At 56.4% G+C, this 25,928-nt stretch overlaps 1 protein-coding gene across 6 annotated transcripts; it reads right to left on the reverse strand.

Annotated features, from left to right (window-relative positions):
* Nucleotides 1-1,950: 1,950 nt before the first annotated feature.
* GRAMD1A (GRAM domain containing 1A) lies at nt 1,951-25,678 on the reverse strand. Of its 6 annotated transcripts, XM_036832758.1 has the most exons (21): nt 25,660-25,678; nt 24,538-24,848; nt 16,198-16,408; nt 16,084-16,104; nt 15,521-15,605; nt 15,288-15,391; nt 15,111-15,206; nt 14,271-14,351; nt 10,857-10,969; nt 10,534-10,684; nt 9,799-9,997; nt 8,635-8,778; nt 6,945-7,063; nt 6,710-6,852; nt 6,030-6,133; nt 5,771-5,944; nt 5,594-5,681; nt 4,711-4,722; nt 4,275-4,382; nt 4,071-4,191; nt 1,953-2,393 (listed from the first exon to the last, which is right to left on the reverse strand). In XM_036832758.1, exons 2-21 carry the CDS (start codon nt 24,807-24,809, stop codon nt 2,301-2,303), a joined length of 2,439 nt encoding a protein of 812 aa, XP_036688653.1. In that variant the 5' UTR covers nt 24,810-24,848; nt 25,660-25,678; the 3' UTR covers nt 1,953-2,300. The 6 variants fall into 6 exon arrangements, with proteins under 6 accessions (XP_036688652.1, XP_036688658.1, XP_036688653.1 ...); XM_036832762.1 differs by lacking the exons at nt 24,538-24,848; nt 25,660-25,678 and adding an exon at nt 20,586-20,751; XM_036832757.1 differs by lacking the exons at nt 4,711-4,722; nt 25,660-25,678 and having other exon boundaries at nt 1,951-2,393; nt 24,538-24,835.
* Nucleotides 25,679-25,928: the final 250 nt, after the last annotated feature.

Consider the following 25,928-nt stretch of genomic DNA (forward strand, 5'->3'; position numbering starts at 1 on the left):
CACTTCTACCTCCCTAAACATTTATTGCACTTCTATTATTAATCCGCATTTTACAGACAGGGAAACTGAGGCTGAGAGGGCCACTCCCTTGCCTAGCGTCATGCAGCTGGTTTCAGGTGGGTCTGGAATCCTGCCAGGCAATGGCAGGGGGCTTGTCTGCTAAATGGAGAGGGGGAGGGGGAGGCTGCCATCAAGACCAGGCTGGGAGACTTGGCTGAGGGTTGCTCCTCAGGTCCTGACCTCCAGTTCTGGGTGGGGTAAAGTTCCAGAACCTCCCCACTGCAGCCTTGCCAGGCGAGAAGAACCAAGGGTGGGGCTGGCCCAGGGCAGAGGGAGAGCAAGCCAGGGACACCAAGCCAGGAACACCAGATACCTTGGTGATCTGGGCCTTTGTGCCAGCACCTCCTAGGCTGTGAAATTCCCCTGCAAAAAATAACTCTCTTGCTGTTCTGATCCCTCCCCTCTGATCGGGGGTGGCAGGCAGAAGCACAGTGAGGACAGGTCGTAGGCACCAGGCAGGGGCACCTAGTGACAGCTCTACAAACTGATGTTGGCTGAGCACCTACTATGTATGGGCTTGGTGCTGTTCTAAGCACTTTACTAATATTAACTCATTTAATTCTTCCTACAAGATGGGTGTTACCATTATGCCCATTTTACAGGTGTGGGAAACTGAGGCTCAGGATGGGTAACTTGCCAGGATGGGTAACTTGCCATGGTCACATAGCTAGAGGTTAGAGGAGGCTGGCTCTGCCCTTTGTCACCTGTGGTCCATCCTGCCCCATGCAGCCCCTCCTCCAGTCCTCTGCCCCAAGCCATCAATTAAGATTCTTACAGCCTGACTGTGACTTGTCAAAGGTCTCTCTTTACCCCTCCTCACTCACTCTGGAACCAGAACAGGGTTTGAGTGAGACAAACCTAGGTTCTACCTGGACCGAGACCTTGCCTCTAGGCCCATTTCCACATGGGTAAGATGGGGTCCAGATGGCCACAACCTGGACGGGCTGGTATGGGGTCCTGAAGGGGGCCCTTGTATCTAAATGTGGAGACACCAGGGGCTAGGCCTTGCCTCCCTGCTGAATGGCCCCAGGCATGTAACCATTTGTTTGTCTTCATCTCATGGAATAACTGTGAGAATTAAATGAACATCAGACCGTGGCACAGAGCCTGGTACATACTTGGTCCCCACTACATGACTTACTTTTTTCTCCCCTCAATTTTTCTGCCATAATAGTAACATTTATTGAATACTTACTCTGCGCAGACCCTGTTATAAGCAGCCACCTTTATTAACTCCTTGAAACCTTATAAAGCGGTTCTCAAAGTGGGGTCCCTGGACAGTCAGCATCACCTGGGAACTTGCTGGAAGCGCAGGATCTCAGCAGACTCACCCCAGACGTGCCGAGTCGGAAACTGAGGGTGGGGTCTGGCATTCTGCTTTTTAAAGAGCCCTCCAGGAGATTCTGATGCAGCTAAAGTTCGAGAACGACTCACTTCTAACAACCCTGGGAGACAGGTGCTATTCTTTTTTTTTTTGCAGCACGGCATGCAGGATCTCAGTTCCCTGACCAGGGATCAAACCCACACCCCCTGCAGTGGAAGCGCAGAGTCCTAACCACTGGGCCGCCAGGGAAGTCCCCAACAGGTGCTATTCTTATGCTCACTGTACAGAAGAAGAAACCGAAGCTCAGAGAGGTTGACCTGCTCCAGGTGACATGCCCACTAAGTATCAGAGGTAGGACTGAACCAAGCCACCAGCCACCAGTCTGTCCTCACAGCCCCCACACTGGACCCTGATGACGCAAAGCTTGTGAAAGATGCTCAGGAATTCCAGGTCGCGTCAGTGACTGTGGCCCCAGAAAATGGACGGTACGCCCCTCCTACCACAGCGGGATCTGAGTGCAACGGGAGGCTCCCACCCACTCCCAGGGCCCCGCAGGCACAGCCACAGCCATTTCCAACCCTTTATTGGGGCTCTGTCAGCCCCAAATAAATATAATACATTAAACCCAGAGCTGAGGGAATCGTGCACCCCGGGAGGTGCCCCCCATAACCCCAGCCGAGCACAATAAGTTAGTGGGGGGGCCTGCCGAAGGCCGGGCCAGTGCCCTGGCGGGGCAGGCGGTGGCAGCTGGACTCACACACGCTGGTCTAAAGTGCATCTCGGTTCTGTGGTCCCCGTGTCTGCGCGGCCCCTGGCTGGGCCACTGGGAGGGGTGGGCGGGAGGTCCCCGGCGCTCACACCGAGCCAGCAGTGTCCACCTGTCCATTTGGGGGGATGGCCGAGTGGCCAGGTATCCTCAGGAGAAGCTGTCGTCGGACCGTGGCTGGGAGTCGAAGGGAGGGTCTGAGATGGTGATGCCTTGATGCAGCTTCTCCAGCGAGAACTTCATCTGGGGGAAGAGGGGGGCAGGGTGGGGGATGAGTGCTGGGAGGGGTGATGCATCCCCCAACATGCTGCAGCTGAGGAGCTGGGGAAGGTCCAGAGAGGCCAAGGTCAGCCTGCGCCTCTGCACCCCAGCCATTCTGCACCCAGTTTTACTTCTCATAGGCAGCAGGTGGAAGGGGCCCAGGTGGCCTGGGTTCAAGTCCTGGCTCTGCTACTTACTGGGTAACCTTGGGCAAGTCCCTTAACTGTCCCAGGTCCCTCAGCTGAAACGTGGGTCAGTAACATACCTGCTTCACAGGATTAATTCAGGGATCTGACACGTGAACGCCTAGGACCTGGCACACAGGAGGTGCTGGATACACGCTAGCTATTCTTATTTCCTGCCATGCGACCTTGGGAATGCCTCTACCTCAACGTTCCTGTCTATTAGATGGGGGGTAACAAGAGCACCCCTCTTGGAGGCTGGCCATGAGCAACAAATCAGTTGGTCATTTCAGTTCTTAGAACAGCCCGGCTCAATTGGTGTCTGCTGTTAGTATTAATTTGTGCAGTCGATCCCATGCCCTCGGCAGTTTGAGAGAGGAAAATAATCAGAAGTGAACTGAGGATGGGAAGGCCCTGACCTCCCTCTCTCTGAGCGACGGGACCCTAGCCTCAGTGATCCCTCTCCCCTGTCCTGCACAGCCCTTTCCTGCATGAGCATCTCCCTCTGAGCATGATTTCAGGGTGCAATGAGGCCCCTAAAGGTGGGCCTCAGCATTACGGTCCATAGTGACCAGGAATGATTTTCACCATCACCCAGCAACGTGGGCTCTGATGCCCTTGGGCACCCAGCCAATGCCAGATGCTCCCCAGCGCCTGGCGTCTGTGCTGACGCCTCCCCCCACCCCCACATTTACTGAGCACCCGCTTTGCGGGATCGCATTTAACAACAGTGAATGCAGGTGAGGTGTTTGCATGAGCTGGGCACTGCTCAGATGCTAACTCCTTTAATCCTCACAGCAGCCTTTGAGGTAACATCGATTATCATCCCATTTACAGAGGAGGAAGCCAAGGCCCCAGTGGTGAAGTCACTTGCCCGAGGTCACAGGTCAGAATTTGAACGTGGCCGTCTCAATAGATGCTGCCAGCGATTTACAGTGGTTGTCTGGGCAACCCCTTCTGGAGATGAGATCCCAATAACCTTTGGAGAACCTCTTTCCCACCCTCACGTGACCCCTTAGTCACCTCACAGGCGGGGAGGGGTTCAGGGACCAAGCCTCACCTATCCCTGGCCACTATGACTGGTTCAGGGATGGGAATGTGACCCCAGTATCCAGTAAGAATGAGCTCTTTCCTTTGGATGTTACCCTGGAACTGTAGGTACCATATTGGTCATCCTAGGATGCCCCAAACAAAGGCAACCCTGGGGGTGGGCAGAGTCAAGAGATGGTAAGAGAGACTGATTCTTACTACTATTGAGTGGCTGGATCCAGCCATGCCTGAAGTCAGACATCCCTGGACTTTTTTCCCAGGATGAGAACCAGTAAGTTCTTTCTTCCATCCCACTGATTTTTCCAGCAACCCTGGGAGGTAGGGACTATGAATGGCTTCCTCATTTAACAGAGAAGGAAAGTGAGGCCCAGATGCATATGCCGCATCTTGGGATTTGAATGCAGGATCCCACAGCCCAGAGCCGCACCTCATCCAGGAGCTCCACAGAAGCCCGCAGGATCTGCCTCCACTTGTGCACCTCGACGCTGTGGAACTGCTTCTGCAGGGCCAGGATCTCTGCCCACTCCGTGGCCGTCTGGGGGAACTTGCTGTGGGGGATACAGGGCCTGAGTGGGGTCTGGGCCTCCCCCGACCTGCCCAAGCTCCCAGCTCCCTGGGGCTACCCACTCACCCCTTGGCCAGGGCCAGACTGTGCCAGGACTCGAAAGTGTGGGCTGTCCTCTCCAGGGACCAGAGGCGGTAAAAGAGGAGGACGTTGAGGGCAATGAGGACGATGAGGCTGGGGGGAGGGGTCAGAGGTCAGGAGTCAGGATACCAACATTCCCACAAGTGGGGGGTCACCCACGTGACCACACCTTGAAGGGGTGCCATGATTAGCCCTCTTTTCAGAGGAGGAAACTAAGACTCAGACAGGGTGAGTGACATGCCTAGAGTCACACAGTCCATAAGCAGCAGTCAGGGTTCAAACCCAGGCCTGTCTGATGCCCGAGCCCTCAACTGCTACTCCAGGCCACCTTGCTGGGGGAGCTGGGGGCACGGAGTGAGGACGAGGGGCTGAAGCTGAGGGTGAGACACAGGTGAGGGGAGGGCAGGACGCAGGACCCTACCTCACACAGATCCTGAGGAGGCAGAGAGGGGGAGACAAAGAGATGAGAGCCGCCCAGCCAGTCCTGGCCAGCCCCCGACCCCGGCAGCCCGGAGCTGAGCGCACCGCACAGCCCCTCACTGGACTGCTGTTATTGGCAAACTGAGGCCCAGAGAGGCTGAACGTGTGGCCAATCTCTCGCTGCCCAGGGTCTGCGGGGAGCACGGATCTCATTTCCATTTCCTCAGAGCACCCTGCCCCTAGCCCCGGCCTCTGTGCATGTGGGTCTCCCCGCCTAATCCCCGTGGGGTCTCAGCTCAGAGTCCTCTGCTTTCCTGGGAAGGCTTCCCTGACGGCCTGGAACCTGTCCAGCCTGGAGGAAGCCTTCAGTGGCCTCCGAAGGCTTCCCTGTCCCCTCCGCCCATGTTTCCTCCATCACCACCCCATCCCTCTGGTCTGGTGCCAGGTCTGTCTTCCCCCAGGGCTGCTGGTTGCTACTGTGTCCCTCGCATCACACAGCTCAGGGCTGGGCACAGAAAACCTGAACGAAGTGTAAGTGACATTGCTCCTTTTGCACACCTCTCCTGGTTCACCTAACTCCGGCTCCCTTGGGGGCCTGCTCCTCCAGCCCCGGGGGCGAGGTCAGGCCCCTCTGACCCCCCCAGAGCCCCGAGGCTTCCCTCTCCCTGCAGGGACGACCTCGCCGTGGCAGACTGAGCAGCACACCATGTGAGGAGCCCTGCTGGGCGCATCTCAAACATCGCCTCCTTTAATCCTTGCTATGGGGTGGGGAGCCCGTGCTCTCACGTAAACAGAGACCCAGAGAGGCCAAGCACTTGCCCAAGCTCACACAGCCAGGGTGCAGATCCAGGCCTGTCTGACCCCCAAGCCCGGCCCCTACTCACACAATGCTGATGAGAACCAGGGCGCTGGGGATGCCTGCCCCGGGGCCCTGGTCCACGGACGGTTCCGAGAAGCGGGAGCTGAGGGAGCCTGCGGGGGAGCAACTCGGAGTCAGACAGACTCACCCCACCCGGACCCCCAGCTCCTCCCCCGCACCCCCCAGGCCTGACGGAACTCACCTGAGGGGTGCATGCCAGCCCGGGCGCAGGGGTCAGGGTCCGGGTGCTGCGGCCCGTCACCGTGGCCCCTCCAGCTCAGGGGCCGTTTCCGCCTGCGCAGGCCGGACAGCAGCCCGCGTGCATCCTTCCCGCCTTCCTCCAGAGACAGCTTCTCGGCCTTGGCGAGCTCTCGCTCTGCAGACACGAGAGAGGGCCCTGCATGTCTGCACCCGGCCAGGCCCCGACCCGGTCTGGCCCTGGCCGGACCCCTGTCCCCTACCCAGGTGGTGGAAGTAATCTTCGATGCCGCTCCACGAGTTCTTCTCAATGAGAGACTTCACAAGGCTCCAGGGCTGCTTCCGATAGCGGATCTCGGAGGACACTCTGGGGTCGGGGAAGGGGTGAGGGGGTCAGGGTCTGACTCCAGCCTTGCTGTCCCATTCCCGGGGGCAGCCTTCCCTCCCCCCGACTCAGAGAGGGCCTCTTGTCACCCACAGACAAAACAGACACCCCCCAAGGGTTCCCTGTGATCCCCACTCGCCACCCCACTCAGCCCGGAGCCCCTTCTCTGTCCACACCCACTACCTTGGCAGGTCTCCCGCCTTCGGTGCTGCCCCAGCACTGCCCACCCAGACTGCCATCCTAGCCTACACGCCACCCTCGAACCCCTTCCATCTTGCTGCTGCGTCCAACTCCACACGGGCTTCTGAGAGACATCTCGGCAAGTCCCAAGCTGAGCTCCGATCTTCCCCCAAACCTGCCCCTCCCCACCTTCCCCTCCCAGTCAATGGCGGCTCCATCCTTCTGGTGGCTCAGGCCAAACACCTCGGGGTGTTCCTGACTTCTGCTCGCCTGCCGCGGTGGCAACCAACATTCTGCAGCTGACTCGGGGTGCGGAGACGGGGGCAGGGGGCCTGGGACCATCAGGGGGTCAGGTGGAGGGGCCGGGCCACTGCTCACCGGAGGCGGGCCTTGTTCCGGGCAAGGCCCAGGATGCAGTAGCGGTGGGCAGTGTAGAAGTAGTCTTGGTAAGGGATGCCCTGCGTCAGCACCTCCGAGTCCACCACACACCCGCCCGCCTGCGGGCCGCGCCGGAACAGCGTCTGCGGGGCCAAGGGAGGATCAGGGAGTCAGCGCCATGCCCCCCACCCTGGCCCCCGGCCACCCCACCCGCTGGCCCCCCTGCCTGGCACACCTGTGTCTCCACCACAGAGGCGCTCTTGGGCCCCAGCGGGTTGCTGATGGGAACGGTGTAGGTCAGCACTCGGCGTTGGTGGCACTTGCTGTCCCCGCTCCAGGGGCTCAAGGTCACGTCTGGAGGATGGAGGGGCAGAATGAAGACACCATTCTCCAGTCCTTTGCCCACAGGCTGTAGGAGACTCAGCCTTTCTGGAAGGTTCCAGTTCCCTGGGGACTTGCCCCCAAACCTGCGCCTCCTCCCTGCCCCCACCGCGGCGTCTGCCCCATCTTCCCTCTGGACGCCTAAAACTTCAGATGCTGATGATCCTCAGAGCTGGGGCCTCTCTCCTGCCTACACTTCTCAGCCCTCCTGGGCCACCTCCTCCGCTCCTGCAGCCCCAGTCTCCTCTCCTTACCAGTCCTGGCTTCTCCCCTGAGCCTCAGACCTAGGGTCCTGCGACCTCTTGAACACCTTCCCCTGGAAGTCCCCAGGGCCCCTCACACCCACTGGCCTCCGCATCTCCTCAAACACATCCCTCCTCGCCCCACTGCCCTCCAGGCTTCCCGCAGAGCCCTGACCCTCGTCCTGGACACTCCCTCCCCGTCTGTTCACTGGCCGCCCAAGCACTGTCCTAGTTCAGCCCGTCCTTGTCTGTCCAGGGCCCCTCTTAAGCCTCCCCCTGAGCTCCTGGCCTCAGTCTCCACCTCTGGTCCAGTGCTAGCTTCTTAAAGCCAAGCCTGACCCTGTCCCTTATCTGTCTACAGCACTCCATGGCTCCCCAGTACTGCCAGACAGAGTTTGAGCTCCTCAGTCTGATGTGCCAGTCTCTCCAGGATCTAAGCATAGTCTGGGGGGACTCGAGTGCCCCCAACACAAGGCATAATCTTACTCATTCTGCAGGGGATTCTACGTGGTTCATTTTCATCGATACGGAAAAAAGAAACAGAGCAAACTACCATCTGAGTAGGCCCTCCCCAACTTGAATCTCTTTTGCAGCCTCCTGAGCTCCCTGCTAGCTAGTCCCCTGGTCAGCCCTTCTACCTCCCCTGGTGCTGTGGCTTCCCCTCTCCACACCTGGCCACAGACACCCAGCCGCAGGGGGCTTCTCCCAGTGCCAGCCTCCAGCCTCAGGATCTTTGCAGGTACCCTGCTGGCCTCCTGGATTCCTCTCTCCCACCTCCTCCACTTTCCCTAAGAAAGTTCCTCCTTCAGGCCTTAGTTTCCATTTCACATCCTTCCAGCAGCCTTTCCTAATACCCCCCAGATCACAGCCACCTCTCTGACAGACACACTTATCTGCGTGAGCATCTGTTTACTGCTGTTCTCACTAGATTCTGGAATTCATCTGTCCTGGTCTCTGCACGGGCCTGACAGAGTGCTCATTAACTCGTATGTATTAAATGCTTACTATCTGCTACTGTTCTAGGCACTTTTCTAGTATTAACTCATTTAGTTCTCATGAGACCCTGACAAGGCAGGTAACTAGTATCACACCCGCGTCACACAGAAGAAACCGAGGCACAGAGAGGGTCCGCACCTGGCCCATGGCCACTCAGCTAGTAAGAGGCGGAGTCCCTCTGGTCTCACAGACGCTGCTTGTCACTCCCCAGCCCGCCACACCTGACCTGCACAGCGGTGCCTGCCCGTCTCCTGGCCTGCTCCTCCTCACCCCCTCCCGTGTACCCTGGTCACCTCGGCCCCTGACCTGTGAACTTGCACTGCTGCAGGAAGCCCTGCAGGAAGGGCGAGTCTGAGAAGAGCATCTGCTGGAGCCGCTCGGCACCCACGTGGAAGACGGAGTTGATGAGGAGACGACCGGAGAGGTCGGGAAGGAGGGCCGCCAGGTCGGCTGGGCGACAGAGAAGGACAGGGGATGAGGCTGGCTGCGTCCCTCGGTTTCCCTCTGAGTGACCGCTCCTCCCCCTTCCCGGGCCCTGTGGGGTGCCTGGGCAGCCCCGTCCTCCTGGACCAGAGCGGACACAGACACGGAGCTACTCAGCCCCCTCCACCACAGGATGGCTTTAGGGTGGGCGTGCGCCCCAAACCCAGACAATCAGAGCTACCTCCATGGGTTCAAGGCGGAGCACACACCTAGGCTCACGCACCTGCAGTCCCAGTGACGACAGGGGTGGGCCTGCTCATTAGCTTGAGCTTTCGGCCCCAGTGATTGGTTCAGGGGTGGGTGGATGGGGGTGTGTGTGTGTCCCAAGCCAGGCCATCAGCCACAGAGATGGTCTCAGGGGTGGGCTTGCTCTCCAGTCAGAGCCAACCCTAGAGCTTTTGGTGCAGCCACTGGGAAAAGCATGCTTTCTCTCTGCTAGGCTTGTCTGGGGCAGGGCTGGGGCTCTTTCTGCCACAAGAGTAGAAGCTATCTGAGAATAAAGTTGGCATAGAGAAAATGGAAATGATGATGATGATGGTAACGATGATGATGATGACATAATAACAGCCAACACTAACTGGCCCAAACACTTTACCTGCATTAAGACATTTAATTCTCTCAGTGACAACACTATGAAGTGGGTAGTATTATCGCTAACCCCTGGTGAGGAAAAATTTTAGATGAGGAAAATGAGGCTCAGAGAGGTTGAATAATTTGCCCAAGTCACACAGCTACGAAGCAGTGTGGCCAGGATTTGAGCCCCAGCAATCTGGCTTCAGAGTCTATACTCCTATCCAGCCTGCTAAGCTGCCTGCAAAGCAGAGCTAAATACGGACAGATTTCTAACAACACCGTTTAAACGCCTTATCTTATCTGCCTACCCCGTGGACCTTTCAGTCCCATGAGCCAGTGAATCCCCTGGTGCAGCCCGTGGGAGTGAGGTTTGTCACGTGTAACCAAGGCAAACGCATCGGCCACCTGCCTCACCTTCCTCCCCCGTGGATGACGAGGAGTTACTCGTGTCCGTCAATAGCTCCTCACTGGGCAGCAGATCCAAGGGGCCCAGGGAGGCGGGCCCGTCCGGTGGGGTGGGCTCTGAGCTCGGGGGTTCAGCCACCGGGGTCACTGTCTGGCCGGAGGAGGCGTCTGGCTGGCTGTCTGTCTGCTCCTCCTTGTCCTCCTCTGCCTGCAGAGAACAGCTTAATCCAGCCTTGTCCCAGCCTAAGGGCCCCTTGTGTACCCACATCCATCAGAAGGCTTCCAGACTGTAGGAAAACCAATGCTGGGGAGGTCATGTGCAGCTCACAGCTGAGCTACGAGGGGGCCCTGGGGCCACCCAGACGAGGACTCCTCTCGGCCTCTCAGCCAGGCCTGTCTTGGATGCCTGGGCCATGAGCTTTCTTATGCCTGTCCTGTCCATGCCTTCTCTGTCTGTATCCGACCTCATCCATCCAGCCAGCCCTCTCTTGGCTCTTCTGTCTCTCCCGCTTCCCATCTATCTACCTGTCCCATCTTTGCCTGTCTCTCTCTTTCCCTACCTGTGCCTAGTTTCCTTGCCCATCTTCCCAGCTCCATCCCATCCCTCCATCCATCCCCTCACTTACCCCTCCATCCACCTCTTCTCTGTCCATTCCCTCCCTGTCCCCCTCAATCTGTCAGTCTGTCCCTCTCTCTCCCCGACACCACCCAGCACCCTCCTCGCTCCTCCACGCGCCTGCTCACCCCGTGGTCTGCGTCACTGCTGGCCCGGGAAAGGCTGGGGGTGATGCGGCCACGGCGCGAACCTGCCGGGCTTGGCTCCTGGCTGTGTTCAGCTGCCCCTGACGAGGTGATGTCGCTCAGGGCGATTACGTCTCCCACTTCCTTGGGGCTCCTACACAGAAAGAGAGGGAGTGAGACCGCTGAATCTTTGAGACCCCACACACCCTCCTGGCCTCCCAGACTTTGTACCCCCGCCTCAGTCCACCCAGGACTCCAGGAGCTCTGCACGCAGCCCCTGCTGTCTCCTCCCGACCCCCAGAGCCAGCCTCCAGCCACCGACTCACCCTAGACCATTCAGCTGCAAGGGGCAGACATAGTCTTCATCCTCACTGGTGAGGCCCAGCTCTGAGCCGTAGCACTGATGCACCAGGTGCCAGAGCTCTCGGGGACTCAGCGTCTGCGCAGGCAGGACGTTACGTTGGCCTCCACCTTATCAGGGCCAGAGCCCTTCCACCCGCGCCCACCAGCCCTCAGCCTCAGCAGTTCCCCTGGTGTCCACAAGGGGGAGCATGACCTCCCATCCCAGACCTCTCCCAATCTCACTCCACACCCCATCGCATAGGAGCCAGTGTGCTCAGGAATTCTCCCTTAGGTCCTCACAATACTTCCACAGCTACAGGTTAAATTTCCCAGTTTTACAGAGAATATGAGGCCCAGGGTGGAGAACTCATGCTTGAGGTCAACTCTGGGGTTCAAACCCAGCCAGACTCCAGAGCCAATGCTCCCACCTGCCATGCTGTCCTGCCCCCAACTACTTTCCCAGGTGTCCTCAGAAGCTACCCATGGCTGGAGTGGCTGGATGACGCTGATGAGATACTACTAGTAATAATAGTAGCAGTAGCAGCAGCTGACATCCACTGAGTTGTTACCATGTGCCAGGCATTCTTCTAACCGTTTATGCATGCTAACTCAACAAGTCTTCAAAACCATTCTGTAAAGTAGGTGCTAATATTGTCATCATTTTAAGATAATGACGCTGAGGCACAGAGGGGGGTAATGTCATCTAATTAGGAAGTGGCAGTGTTGAGATGTGATCCCAGGGGGCTGGTCTAGCCCTGGAGCTAACCACTGGACTGCACTGCCTCCCACAAGCTGACATTTCCAAGTTCTTATTCTAGGCCCAGCTCAGTTGCTGTGAAGGAGGGATGGTCCCCATCTGACCAATGGGGTTCAGTGACTCGCACTCGGTGATGGGGCTGAACTCCATCCCCAGCAGTCTGGCTGCCCTTGCCCTCCTTGGAGACTTTGACACTGCACTGTCCCTCCCTCAGGCTCCTGCTCCAGTGCTCTCGCCCCTGAGGATGGCCATAGCTGGAGCTGCCCCTGAAGACAGGAAGTGAGTGCAGCCCTGCTGGAGGAGTGGGTTTGGGCCTTCTGAGGTGCTACAAGCCAGCAGTAGCAGACACTGTGTGATGCCTACCTGACATCTATCCACCCTCCCTTCCTGCCAGCAGAACCCTGATTTGTTTGGGGTGAAAATCTTCCCCAGCCCCAGGGAATTATAACTGGCTTATATCAACTCATTTTTCCTTTGCCACATACCCAGCTTCCTGTGCAACCAAGGGTGATTATGTGACCAAGTTTTAGCCAAAGAAATACAAGGAAAAGTCTGCTAAAGGAGGCTTTCCCTTCCGGATAAAGGAATGCCCACTTTCCATCCATCCCTTTCTTCTTTCATGTTTGGGACACTTAACTGAGGGCATGACATCTGGAGCTGCAGCAGCCACCTGCAACCATGAGGCAACAAGCATGTGGACAAAACTTCAATATGCAGAAGGACGATGGTGTGGAATAATGGACAAGAGCTTGGGTCCTTGATGACATAGGGAGCCCTCAAATCTACCCTGGATTGCCTGCCTCCACACCTCTTGTTACATGGGCATCAGTGTGATTAAGTGGACTCCAGAGCCTGACTGTAATGGGTCAGAATCCCAGCTCTGCCACAGAAAAGCATATGTGTCCATGGGCACGGCTTTCCCTCTGTGCTTCAGTGGTGAAATAAAGATACTAACCACACTGCCTTGAAGGGTGGCTGTGATGATTAAATAAGTTAATTCATGGAGAGCTCAGAACAGTTCCTCGCACCCAATAGCTCTGTTAAGTGTTTGCTATTATTATTATCATCTGAAGTAATTCAGTATCTGTTTGTTTAAACCATTGTCTGGTTGGGTTTTCAGCTACTTGCAGCTGAATGCATGCTACATAAACTCATGCAACCACAGTGGGCATTCCAGGAGAGCCCACTCAGGGCTGGCCCATAATAGACTATCAGAATGTGAAAAGTGAAAGTCTGAAATCCCTTACTCAAAATCTTTGGGGTAAGACTTGATTCAAAATTAAGAAATTTGGGGATTTAAGAAAGATAATACACTGCCTATACTATAATACAGCACTAAAAATATCTATATTATACTTAGGATCCAGTAAGTAGTGTATACCAGAGGTTCTCAAAGCGTGGTCCAAGGATTTCTGGGCACCCCCTAGACGCTTTTAGGCTTTTGCCCATGAGGGCAAAATTATTTTCATAAGTATGATAAGTGTTACTAGTAGTATATCACTTGCCTTTTTCACTTTTATTCTCTCATGAGTGTACAGTGGAGTTTTCCAGAGACTATGTGATGTTATCATTGTTCTGGTGGCTAATGTAATGCGTGTTTGTGTATCTTGTGTTTAAAAATTTCCCAGTTTCGGGACTTCCCTGGTGGTCCAGTGGTTAAGACTCCGTGCTTCCACTGCAGGGGGGCGCGGGTTCGATCCCTGGTTGGGGAACTAAGAAGCCACATGCCATGCAGCGAGGCCAAAAAATTAAAGAAAAAAAAAAAGACGCATTGAAAACTTACTCTCTGTGGGAGGCCTTCCCACTGACCCACTGCACCACTACCTCTCCCAAGCCTGCCGTTCTTCTGTTCCTTTCTCAAACTTTGAACACTTTAAAAAAAATTTTCCCAGTTTCAATGTCTAATACAGCATATATTGATAGATATACTCTACTTAAACAGAAGCTCTTTGGAGTCTATAATTATTTTAAAGAGTGTAAAGGATTCCTGAAACTATACAGTTTGAGAATCACTGGTATATTCTGTACTGGATACTATAATATTACACTGAATCACAACTATATTTAAGATTTACCCCAGTCATTCACGTTATTATTTTTTGGTCCTGAAACATATGAAAAGTTCCATTAATTGAGATAAATACAGACCTGTGTTATACAAGAAGCACACGTGGTGTTTTAAGTTTAAATTAATTAAAACTGAAATTAAATTAAAAATGCAGATCCTCAGTCACACTAGCCACGTTTCAAGAGTTCAACAGGCACGTGTGGCCAGTGGCTACCATACCAACAGCACAGCACAAAACTCTGTTAGACAGTGCTGATAGCGACTGTAAACCACGTCAGCTCAAGTCAGGTTTTGCTTTACCCATAACCTCCCCATCTTCGGAGCATTTTTGATTTGCAGGTGGTGACTAAGGGGTTGTGAGTACACATTTCTCATGGGCAGGGTGTGGCACCGGAGCCCGTGGCGGCCCCCTGCGGGGGGCCTATGGAAGAGCTGCAGGCACATTGGGTCTGGTGCCCATGGAGAAGAGCTGGAGGGGTCCTCCAGTTCCCCGAGTCCTGGCTTCCCTGGCTTCATGGTCCCCCCCCCCAGCCATCCCCCTAGCCCCCCTGCCCAGGAATCACCCAGGCCCACCTTTTCAAGCAGTGCGTTCTGCCAGAGGCGGAAGATGAGGAGGAAGCAGCGATCTCGGGCCCCAAAGGAGGTGAAGAAATGCTGCAGAAGAGAGAGGGGTGTGAGCCCTGGAGGAGAGACAAGGCTGGAGGGAGGAGGAAGCTCCACCCGCTGCACCCTGTTCCCGGCTCTCCATGCTGATGTATGTATTCATTCATCCCTTCACTCATTCCACAGAATATCTGTCCTGTGCCCAGCCCAGCACTGGATGACCCTGGAGTCACTGCGATGAGGAGATGGCCCCTGGTCCTGGCCCCAGGGCTCACAGCCCAGGGCGGGAGACAGGGTCGGCCCAGACTGGCTGGGCTGCTTGGGGGAAGCCCAAGGCACATTCCCAGTCTCCTATGGCCGCAGTGGGTGGCCAACGGATCCCCTTTTGGCCAAGAAAACACAAAGGGAAGTCTGCTTGAAGTCTTCCCGCCCCACTTCCTTCTCCAGTCCCGTCTGGGCCACTGGTGTGAGGCAGCCCTCTTGGACCCTGAGGCAACAGTCATGATACATGGAGCATCAGGGAAGGCTTCCCGGTGGAGGAGGCCTCTGAGCTGATAGAATTTTTCTGTTAATACTATCCCTGAGCAGCTGTGTCAGGGGACAGACTGCAGGGCCTGAGACAGGAGCAGGTGCAGGAGTCTGGGTAGTCCGAGACTACAGGAGCCCAGGCTGGGGCCGGGAGAATAAAGAGAAAGGGAAGATGAGAGAAGCTGGGTGCTGAGTCAACAGGGCTCTGGGTGGTGGGGAGGAGAGAGGAGCCGGTGAAGATCGGGGACCCCGGGGCCCCTGTCTGCTGGTCCTCTCGCTCACCTTCTCATTCTCCGTGCAGATCTGGATGGCGTTGGGGATCAGCTTGGCCGTCTTTTCCTTCTTCAGACACGTCACTTCCTTCAACTGGATGGAAATCTGAGGACAAAAGACAGGTCAGAAGGGGCCAGGGCCCTGCCCGCCCTGGGGCCCCTCCTCGTCCCAGGTCGGTCAGCTCACTGTTGTCTCCCAGCGGAAGATGTTGCTGTAGAAGCAGATCCAGTTCTCGGAGAGATAGAGGCGGCCCTGGAGGAGGATCTCGCGCTGCAAGGCACAGGAGTAATCTGAGGCGGCCAAGGGGAGAGACGGGCAGACACCCGAGTCACACGGCTGTCCTGGCCGCTGGGCCGGCGCATGCGGGAGGGTCGGGAGGGCAGAGCTGGGAGCCCCGGGTCTGGCTGGCAGGGACTCACCCACAATGAGGCGTTCGGCTTCAGGGAGCTTGCTGAACAGTTTCCGGAAGTCCTCATTCCGCTGCTTGTACGTGGGGCTCAGCATCTGGGGGAAGTTTGGGAGGTGAGAACCAGGACAGGGGGCCACACCCCTAATTCTGTCCCCCAAAGCGCCCAGCACCCCTCAGTCTCCTCAACCTGGGAGGAGCCTCTCTGAGGCTTCAATGTCTAGCTCACTTCTGGCTCCTACTGCCTGTAACACACGAGTAACCATAACGAGAGCCATTTACTGATTGCTCCTTAAGCCAGGTCCTGTACCACGTACCCACCAGTATCACTGACTCTCAGTGAATGTTCCCCTCAGTCTAGTAAGGTCAGAACTGTTTCTCAAAGAGAGAGAAACCCAGAGAGGTTAAGCAACTCACTCAAGGTCACAGAGCATGTAAGTAGCAGCATAGGATGTGACCCCCAGGTCGGCTGACCCCAGCACCCACTCCGTGACTACTGCAGCCAGGGGCCCCTGGCCCAGCACCTGTCCCCCTCCCTCTCATCCCTCCAGCAAGGCCCCCTGCCCTGATACTTACACTGTACCAGCTCTGCATCTTCTGTAAGAGAAAGGAATGGAGTCAGAATGAGCCTCTGGATGCCGCTGCCCTCCCACCCCTCCCCCCACCCCACCTGGGCTTGCACCAACCGACCTTGCTGTTGCGGATGAAGTTCCGGCTGCCCAGGCTCTGGGTGCTGGGTGTCCCAGGCACCCCACCCTTCTCTGAGGAGCTATCTGACCCCTTCTCCACCATGGTGCCCGGTTCCGGCTCAGGTGGGGGTCGGCTTGGCGGCAAGAGCTGAAGCCGCTTACGGAGAGATGGGGAGCTGCTTGGCGTGCTCCGGCCAGAGTGCGGGGTGGTGCTGGGGGGATAGGAAGAGGGGCATTGTGGGGAAAAACAGGCTGGGGTAGGGGGACAGGCCAGCTTGGGGGGGGGCCCCACCCATCAGCCCATTGATCTCCTCCCACCCACCCTGCTCCACTTCCTAGCCATGTGACCCAGAGCAGGCCCCCTAGCTCCCCGGGCCTCGGTCAGTTCATCTGTAATCCAAGGGTGAGAAATGCATGTCCTCTTCTAGTTGTCTGCAGGGTTAAACAAATCAGTACATGTAAAGGGCTTCTAACAGAGCCTGGCACATAGTGAGCTCTCAGTAATGCCTGCTGGTCTTAAAATTAACTTATTAATTCATTCATACAATAAATATTCATTGAACAACCACTTTCCACTCAGTGGCTTGAGCTAAAAACCTAAGCGTCTCCTTCTTTCCTACTCACTCCTCATTTTTACTCTATTAGCAAGTCCCACATGCTCCAGCTCTAAAATCTATTTCCATTATTTCTATTTTGCCCACTTACCCCTGCTCCAGTGCCCTGGCCCAGCCTCCATGCTCTCCCCTCCTGGACATCTCAGTAGTCTCCTCCCTGGTCAGGTCAGGGACCTCCTGGCTGAGTCCTCCCCCCGTCTGCATTTGACTCCAGGTGAAGGCAAGGTCCTCACCGCCTCTGCTCAGGGGCCAATCCTCCAAGATACCGTCCCTCGCCCCTCCATGGAAACCACATTCCCCTCTCCCGAGCCCCCTCCCTCTTCATCTCTCTCCTCAGCACTTCTCCCGAGTTTCAAATCCTCCCACACCAGGAGGTGCACTTCACAGGGGAAGGGGGTTTTGTTCCCAGCTGCACCCCACTGCCTAGAACGAGGCCTGGCGCACAGCAGGTGCTCCACAAGCTTCTGCCCCTGTGGACTGAATGAGTGATTGACCCCCCCCATGCCCCCCACCCTCCAAACTTGGATTCCACCAAGTGTACCACTTGCCCAACCCTCCGCAGGCTGAGGCTGCTGCAGATCTCAGCTGGACCACTTCCCTGTGACCTTGGGCAAGTGTCTGAACCTTTCTGTGCCTCAGTTTCTTCTTGAGTATAATGGGAATAAGAGCAGTATCTACCTCCCAGGGTTGTCTGGAGGACATACGTACATAAAGCCCACCACCTGGAACGTGCTCTGGTTTATTAGGGACCGTCAGACTAAAATGGAGCACGCAGCCCTGCCGCTACCCCAGAGCACGTGCTGCCGAGGTGCCACGCTGACCCCTGCACAAACACCTCAGCCTGGTATTTGGAGCCCAAACTGACGCCAACTCCAGTCAGTCACCCTCTAAGTGGACACGGAGCACCCGCCCTGCACCAGGCACTGGGGACACAAAAGTGGGCAAGACAGATGCAACACCTGCCCGCAGGGACCTGACATTCTGATGGGGGAACAGAGACGATCAGTGAGAGAACGCGTAAATAAGGATGATGATCTCAGACACTGGTCAGTGCTGTGAGGCAGCGCTGCTCATAGGGGCAGGCGCCAGCAGTGCCTGGAAGCTGTCAGAAATGCAGAGTCTGGAACCTACCGCAGACCTCCTGAATCAAGAAGTGTGGGTGGGGCCCAGGAGACGCTAATGCATGTTCAAGTTTGAGGACCACGGAGGTAAGGAGGACTAAGTGGGTTGGTGTGCAGGGCACACTTGAGCTGAGCCCAAAGGACAAGGAGCAGACCTGGCAAAGGGCCGGGGAAGACTGTTTTAGGGGGCAGGAACAGTGAGTTCCGGCACAGGACTGAGTCTGGCAGGTCTGAGGAGGAGCGAGGTGGCCAGTGGGGCTGGGGAAGGAGGACAGGAGGCCACAGGTCCACCTGCAGGCCCTCTGGGCCCTGAGCAGGTGTTCGGGCTTCACCCTGACGGCCCTGGTGAGCTCGGGAAGGGTTTAAGGGAGGGGTGACCACGTTCCTCCCCTGCGTCATCTTCCTGCCTCTCGTCATCTTCCTGCCTCTCGAGCCCGAAATGCAGACCCCTCCTCCACCTCTCCTACTCTCCTGCAGCCTCAGGTCTAAGGGAGGGCACCTGCAGACAAGTCCAACACACACAGACAGGGCACAGCCTGCGCCCCCAGATCTTGCTCCTTGGCAGGGTAAAGAGGAAGTGCTCAAGCCTGACAGCCCGGAGGCTGCCCAACCAGGCAGGGTGCAGCAGAGGGAAGGGAGGAGCCCGACACGGTGACATGGCTCAGGGACTTGGAAGAGAATGGGGTTTTGTCACTGCAAACACCTCACCTCCGGTTTCCCAGGCCTAAAGACGCCAACAACTCCCTCTGGTCAGAGAGGGGCAGAGGCCTACACAGGTGTGCACAAAAGGGAACCTCGACGTGGCTCACACACAGCCACTGTCACAGGCAAACTGCAGTTCCCCACAGTTGTTAAGAAGTCTCCCCTACCCCTCACCTCCCATACACCCTGCAGTAGCATCACAAGTATATTACAGTCACACACAAAGCCACAGAGTCCCAGCACAATCACACACAAGGATGCTACAGCCACACACAAAGTCCCAGAAGTTACACACGCATGCGCGTGCATGCATGCACAACACACACGCAGCTGCAGAGGGTCACAGAAACAGAAAACCATGCAAAGTCCCAGGTACATTCACATATACGGGCACAAGAAAGTCTCAGAGGAGACTTGAAAGCAAGTAACATTCCCACAGTTACAGAGAGAGCCACACAGTGAAAGAACAGTCACAGAGGACCCCAGCTAACACGTGCACAACCCAGGTAAATGAAGTCTAGGGTCAGCTCAGCTCTCACGGCGTTCCCCATCTGGAGGGGAAGCCAGAGCAAAGACCTGCTCTTACGTGGCAAGGGATGGACATGTCAGCTGCTGTCGCTGACTGACAGAGAGCCCTGACACTCTCACAGCCATGAAGGACTTGGGAAAAATGCAGCCCCGGGAGGTCGTGGACACATCTCGACAACACAGTGGCCAGGTACTGAAATCATGCGTGGGACATGCTTTATAAACTGTAACAGGGGAACAACATCAGTTACTATGATTGCTCCGGAGAGTCAAGGGTACACCCAAGGTCTCAGGAGGGAGGGTCCCAGGCTCACTATAAGCCACAAGGGGTCTCTCTCTCACTCACACAAAGCCCCAGAGGGTCCCAGCTGCTCACATGGAAGCCCAGGCACGTACAACAGTGTCATAAAGGGACACACACAGGAACTTTCACACAAAGATGGAACCAGAAATAGATAAAAGGTACAACCCCAGAGGGTTTCAGTCATCCTCACCGAGCCCCAGACACACAATAATGTCACACATGGACACACGCAAGTGACTTACATTTGCACACAGAGCTAACAGGTTCAGAGGCAAATTATAAGCACACACAGAGGCAGAGGGTCATAGCAGCAAACAAAGAGCCCCTGACACATGCACACACACACTACAAAGTCACAACTGAACACACAGGCAACTTACAGTGACACTTGGAACCACAGATGGTATCCCAGATAAATTCACACACACGCACACAGCCAAGGATGATCACAGCTGTCTGCACACTAGGAACACAAACACGCATACACACTTCCAAGACACCTACAATGCATAATCTAAAATACTCTGGGCCCAGACAGAGAGTAGGTCAATTCCGTGCCCACGACCCCAGAGGATCTCACGCACGCGGTCTGCCGGCCGGCCACGCAGCAGCCCCCATCCGAGCAGCCCCGGGACCAGCAACAGATCAGAACGGCGGGAGGGGGCCCAGACCGGGAGAGGCTGCTCCCGGGCTTGCCCCGGTCTCCGGGGCCTGGGGGCCCGGCCGGAGGGGGCTCGTCTGCGTCCTGCCTAGACCGCAGGCCCGAAGACCCGGGTCAGCCTCGCGCCCACCCGTCGCCTCCCAGGCAGCGGCGAAGGAGGCCCGGGGCGCTCCCGGCAGGCCGCGGTCCCCCCCCTCCCCCCGGGATGAGGCCGGGTCCCCCAGCCAAAGCCCCGCCAAGCCAACGAACCGGCCCCGGGGGCCTCCCCGCCGTCAGGGCCCATCCCCGAGCGCACCCCTGGGCCCCCAACGCCTCCCTCCCCTCCCCCTGGCCGGCCCCCGGTGCACAAGCTCCCGGACCTCGGCTGCGGCCGCGCCACCCCCAGCCGAGCCCGCGGAGCCCCCTCCCCCCACCCCCGACCTCCTCCCGAACTTCCCCCGCCCCCGCCGCGGTCCTCACTCGAACATGGATGCGGAGCGGCGGGCGCGCCCAGCCGCAGGGCAGGGCCGGGCCCGGCTGAGCGTCCCCGCTGGGCAGCCGCCTCGCCTTCTTCGGCCGCCGCCAGCACCCGACCCCACCGCCCGCAGCCCGCCGCCCGCCGCCCGCACAAAAGGCCGGGGCCGCGGGAGGCAGCCGCAGCGTCAGCTCCCCCCCTTCCTGGCCCCGCCCCGTCGCGTCACAGCACCGCCCCCCGCCCGCGGGAGGGAGGGGGGAGGGGAGGGACCAGCCGAGGCGGGGAGGGACCAGCCGAGGCGGGGAGGGACCAGCCGAGGCGGGGAGGGGAGACAGACGGGGAGGGGAGACGGGGAGGGGCGGCGGGGCCTAGATGGAGAGAGTCAGATACTTGGAGGGAGAAAGGGGCCGCAGGGAGGCGGGAGAGCAGGAGATGAGAGCGAGAGGGAGACCCACGGGGTGCTGGCCAAGGCGAGGGAGGGACGGCGGGGACAGAGCGAGGCCACAGGGAGAGAGACGCGAGAGGGAGAATTAGAGAGGGAGGGACGGGGCGCTGGGGCAGGAAGAGCGAGACAGAGATGGAGAGGGGCGGCTGGGACGCCAGAGCACGGAGGGAGCAAGAGAGAGGAAGAGAAACAGACAGAGGCTCTAAGGAGAGAGGCAGAGAAATGGACCGGGGAGGGGGAAAGACAGAAAGAGAAAAACACAGACTTGATTAAAACACGACACCGCCATGGCAGCTAGAGGCTTGGGCACAGGCCCAACCCGCTCCCCTGGTACCGGGAAAGGGGTCCTCGGCTCCAGTGAGGCCCCAGGCTGGGGGCTCTCCGCACCCCCCCACACACACACACCCGGGGCGGAACCTGAGAGGTGGGGCGGAGCTGGGGGTGGGATGGAGATTCGGGGAAACGGAGGAGTTGCGGCTGTGGGTACGCAGCTGGCGGGAAGCGGGTGGGGCCCGAGGCCGCCTCCCTCTCCGCGTCTCTGAGCCCCCGCTGTCGGCCCCCGGAGGGCCCAGGGCCTTGGGCTCTGGGGACCCCCCTCTTGGTCCCAGCCCGCGTCAGCCAGCCCGAGTTAGAATCCAGCCTCCCTGGCGCTTATCTGACTTCAAGCAAGTCACCTAGTCCTGGGGATCCCACTAATCTGTGGTCAGGACTTTCCCACAGGACAGTGGGGGGTGGGGGAGGGGGGACTTCCCTTTTACAGAAGGGGAAGCCCGGCCTCAAAAGATGGGAAGTGACTCGCCGAGGTCACTGTTGTTGGACGCAACCCTCCCGTGACGCCATAACCTGTGCCTGTCTCTGCAGCGGCTGCCTGAGCTATCAGCTGCCTGAGTCTATCGGTGTCCTGGACCCCTTGTCCGAGAACACAGATATGGGAGTCCCACCTCGCAGCTCCTGGCCACGGGCGCCCCAGCACAGAGACTTGCTCCCCGCTCCTCTCTAGGACAGGCTGTTCCTAGCTGTTGAAAAAAACTCCATTCCCATGCCTCTCCCACCCTACACCCCCTCCCTCCAAAAAGACCCACTGTCTTCTCCATTTTGGTGGATGGCAGGCCCCAAACTTCAGCTTTTCTTGACCCCTCTCTTTCCCTCACACTCACATCCAGTCTCTCAGCAGACCCTGTGGGCTCCACCCACAAAATCTATCCAGAATCTAAACTCGGCTCCTCCACTGCCCCCACCCTGGCCCAGCCTCCATGCTCTCCCTCCTGGACCATCACACAGCCTCCTCCCTGGTCTCCCTGCTCCCATCCGCCCTTACAGTCTGCTCCCCACACACAGCCAGAGGGAGCCTGTGAACTGGTGTCGGGTCAGGGCCCTCGGGGCTTGGAGCCCTCCCGGAGCCCCACCTCTCAGTCCTGCTGAAAGCGAAGTCCTCCCGTTGTTGCCTAAGACTCCACTCTTACTTCTTCTCTGGCTCCCCCTTGCTCACAGCCTTAGCTACCCAACCTCCCTGCTGTTCCTCTAACTCCCCAGACACATTCCTGCCCCCAGGCCTTTGCACTTGCTTTGCCTCTGCAGGGAAGCTCTTCCCCCCTTCTTCCCGTGACTGCCTCTCACGGTCAGATCTCAGGGTCAGATCTCAGCCAGGCCTTCCCTCCACCACCTCCCTCTGTCTCACTGTTCTCTTTCTTTGTATTTCTCTTTGCCTGTTTCTTCTTTTGAAATACTTTAAAATTTTTAATTAGGGAATATTTATTTCAAACAGGAAAAATACAAGAGTCATCTTGGTCCCTACCAAGCATATATGACATCAATAGATGTGGACATTTTGCCATTTTTGCTTCAGATCCTTTTTCTTTTTTTTAAAGAAATAAATGATTACACTTAACAGTTACCAACTCCCCATCCCTCCTTTTTCTGTTCCTGCCCCCCAAGGTACCCACTGCCCTGAAGTTGGTGTGTGTTCTTTCTGTACATCTTTCTATCCTTTTTCTACATCAAGATGCATCCTCTAACAATATATCCTATTATTCAATGTCTTCCAAAAAGATACACAATTAGGCTCCTACTGTATCATTTTGCAACCATCATTGTTTCTGAGACTTCTCCACGTTGATACACAGAGCCCTACCTCATAAACTTTAACTCTTATCGAATGTTCATTGTTGGAAGAAACCACAATGTACATTTCTATTCAAGGCCAATGTAGTTCTTTCCTCTTTCCTCCTATAGCCTTGAACCTCCCTGTTCCTGTCTCCTTGTGCCAGAGGTAGTGTTTCTTTGCAGAAGTTTTGTTTAAGCTTTTTTTTTTTTCCCCAAGAGTTGCAGCAGGAAATACCTTTTACATTGGTCTCCAAGTACACACTTAAAAATATGGTCAGCCCTCTGTATCTGCAAATTCCACATCTGTGGATTCAACCAATCAAGGGTCAAAAAAAAATTTTTTTTTTTAAATTCTGGGAGGGGTACACTTGAAACTAACACAACATTGTGAATTAACTACACTTCAATTTTTTTAAATTGGTACATAATATATTAGTTTCAGGTGTACAAAATAATAATTTAATATTTGTATAAAAAAATTGGGGGGCTGGGGAGGGATAAATTAGGAGTTGGGATTAATACTATATATAAAATAGATAAACAGCAAGGACCTACTGTATACCACAGGGAACAATATTCAATATCTTGTAATAACCTGTAATGGAAAAGAATCTGAAAGAGAATAGATATATATGTGTATGTATAACTGAATCACTTTGCTGTACACCTGAAACTAACACAACATTGTAAATCAACTATACTTCAATAAAAAAAAAAATTCCAGGAAGCAAAACTTGAATTTGCTGGCTGGCAACTATTTACATAGTATTTACAACCATTTACATAGCATTTACACTGCATTAGGTTTTATAAGTAATCAAGAGGTAATTTAAAGTATACAGGAGAATGTGAGTAGGTAATATGCAAATACTACACCATTTTATATAAGAGATTTGAGCATCTGCAAAGTTTGGTATCTGCAGGGGTCTTGGAATACCCCCATGGATACCGGGGACAGCTGTATATGTAATGTCACAAAATTTGTAGGAAGCCACACTTGTTCACTGCCTCATACAGTGTGTTCTTTTCTTTTTTTTTTTTAACACTGTTATTTTCGATTCTCTCCTGATTCTATTTGGGAAAAAGTGTTGATTGCTGTGTAGCAATTGCAGCAGCCCGTAAATGGGTCATGACCCAGAGTTTGAAAAACACCAGGCGGTCAAAAGAGAATGTTCGCCTCTGGTCTTAGTAAGCAGTGCTCAGCTGAGCTCAGTTGGTTATCCCAACACATATTCCCAGCTGCAATTTTTATCTGCATCTATTTCACAGCTTCCAGTCAGGCCCCTGTGGGGCTAAGGCCACATTCTAACTGACCTTCAGCTCCCCACCTGGAGTGCCAGCCACAGGGAACCCACCCTGTGGGTCCCGAGAGAGAGAACCCCTTTCCCATCCCACCACCCAAGTCTGACCTGTCCTGGGGCGAACTCTCCAGGTCTGGGGTCGTCGGCAGCTGCAGGCGCTGGGGAGGTGGGGTGCAGGGGGGTGACTCCCCATCGCTGGCTGGCGTTATCTGAATGGAGGGCACCTCTGGGAGCCTCCAGGGCTTAGGGGCCAGGTCCTGGGCCCTGCCACCGTGTGGCTGCTGGCTCTGCCACTCGGCTGGGGGGACAGGTGAGTCCTGGGCACCGCCGTCCTGGGTCAGCAGGGGTGCGCAAGGCAGCAGGGGCAGGAACTCAGCCATGGGGAGAGCTCTGCCTGCCCGGTTGGGGGGTCTTGGTCTCTGGGGGAGAAAGAAGAGGTGAAGAGGTGAAGGGGAGAGTTCCCATGCAAACCCTGCCCCTCCCCCCTCCCCCTGCTGCTCCTCCGAGAGGAGGGGTGAGCTTGAGCTTCAGAGCACAGTGTGGGGGTCAGAGAGGTCTGGGTGGGATTCCCACCTCTGCCAACATCCTCCTTGTCGACCCTGAACCTCAGGTTCCTCTCTGGAAATTGGAGATCCTGATAGCGACATCCTAGGGTGGCCGGGCAGTGTCAGGGCGCTCTGACAAGTGTAGGGCCCAGCCCAGGGCCCGGACCACAACAAGCGGTCAGTGAACTCTGTTCATGCCCCTAGACTGGGGTTTATTTTTTCTGAGAATTCACCAAGGCCAAGCCCTGGGTGAATATATACCCACCACCCCAGCACCCTTCCCCACACACAGAGCCAGGAAGGAGCCAGGCCTGAGTGGGCCCTAGAGGCCCTTGGGCCTGAGTAACGGCTGATCAAGCGGAAAAGAGAGGCAGAATCCAGGATTTCCCTTCCCTGTTTGCTCAGCAATTGCCCCTCCCAAGACACACAAAGCGAGGGAACCAGGCCAGTTCCTGCGGTTGTGATTATGATCCTGGAGGCCTCGTGGGTCTGGGGAGATGAGATTAGTGTCTGTCTGTCCTCACAGCAGTACGTGGCAAGGGCTTCTTGGCACCCAGCTGCTGGGGATAGAGGGAAGGAGGACCCGTGGGACCCAGAGAGGGTTTCCCCTGGTTTGGGAAGACCCTGACCTTCACAGGCCAGGCCTGGACCCCAGAGTCCTTCCCAGACACCCCAATGCCCCTACCTTATGGCTTCCTCCTCCTTCCGTCCTCACAGGGTTTGCTCCGACTTCCAGGGTGAGGGCAGGTGACCAGGCCCTTTTCTCCCCCCAAGGAGTCCTGGCTGGGCCAGAGAGACATGACCGTGTCAGGCGGAATAGCGTGTCCAGCTGGAGTCATGTTCCCCTCTGGCCAGCTGTTCCCGGGAGAAGGGCGGGGTGCCGGTGGGGGCATTCGTATCTCAGAAGAGGCCCTTCCCTCTTGACTGCCCGTGGAGCCAGGGGCTGGCCTCACC

Source organism: Balaenoptera musculus, chromosome 19 (genome assembly GCF_009873245.2).
Source record: "Balaenoptera musculus isolate JJ_BM4_2016_0621 chromosome 19, mBalMus1.pri.v3, whole genome shotgun sequence".
Taxonomy (NCBI): Eukaryota; Metazoa; Chordata; class Mammalia; order Artiodactyla; family Balaenopteridae; genus Balaenoptera; species Balaenoptera musculus.

Bases quoted from the DNA above. Each gene is read 5' to 3' on its own strand.
- GRAMD1A (XM_036832758.1), bottom strand. From the start codon at position 24,809: ATGGCTGAGTTCCTGCCCCTGCTGCCTTGCGCACCCCTGCTGACCCAG. The intron at 16,105-16,197 runs GTCGGTTGGTGC...TTTCTCTTACAG, and splicing joins ACTTCATCCGCAACAGCAAG to AAGATGCAGAGCTGGTACAG. The intron at 14,352-15,110 runs GTGAGCGAGAGG...TCTCTTCTGCAG, and splicing joins TCTGCACGGAGAATGAGAAG to CATTTCTTCACCTCCTTTGG.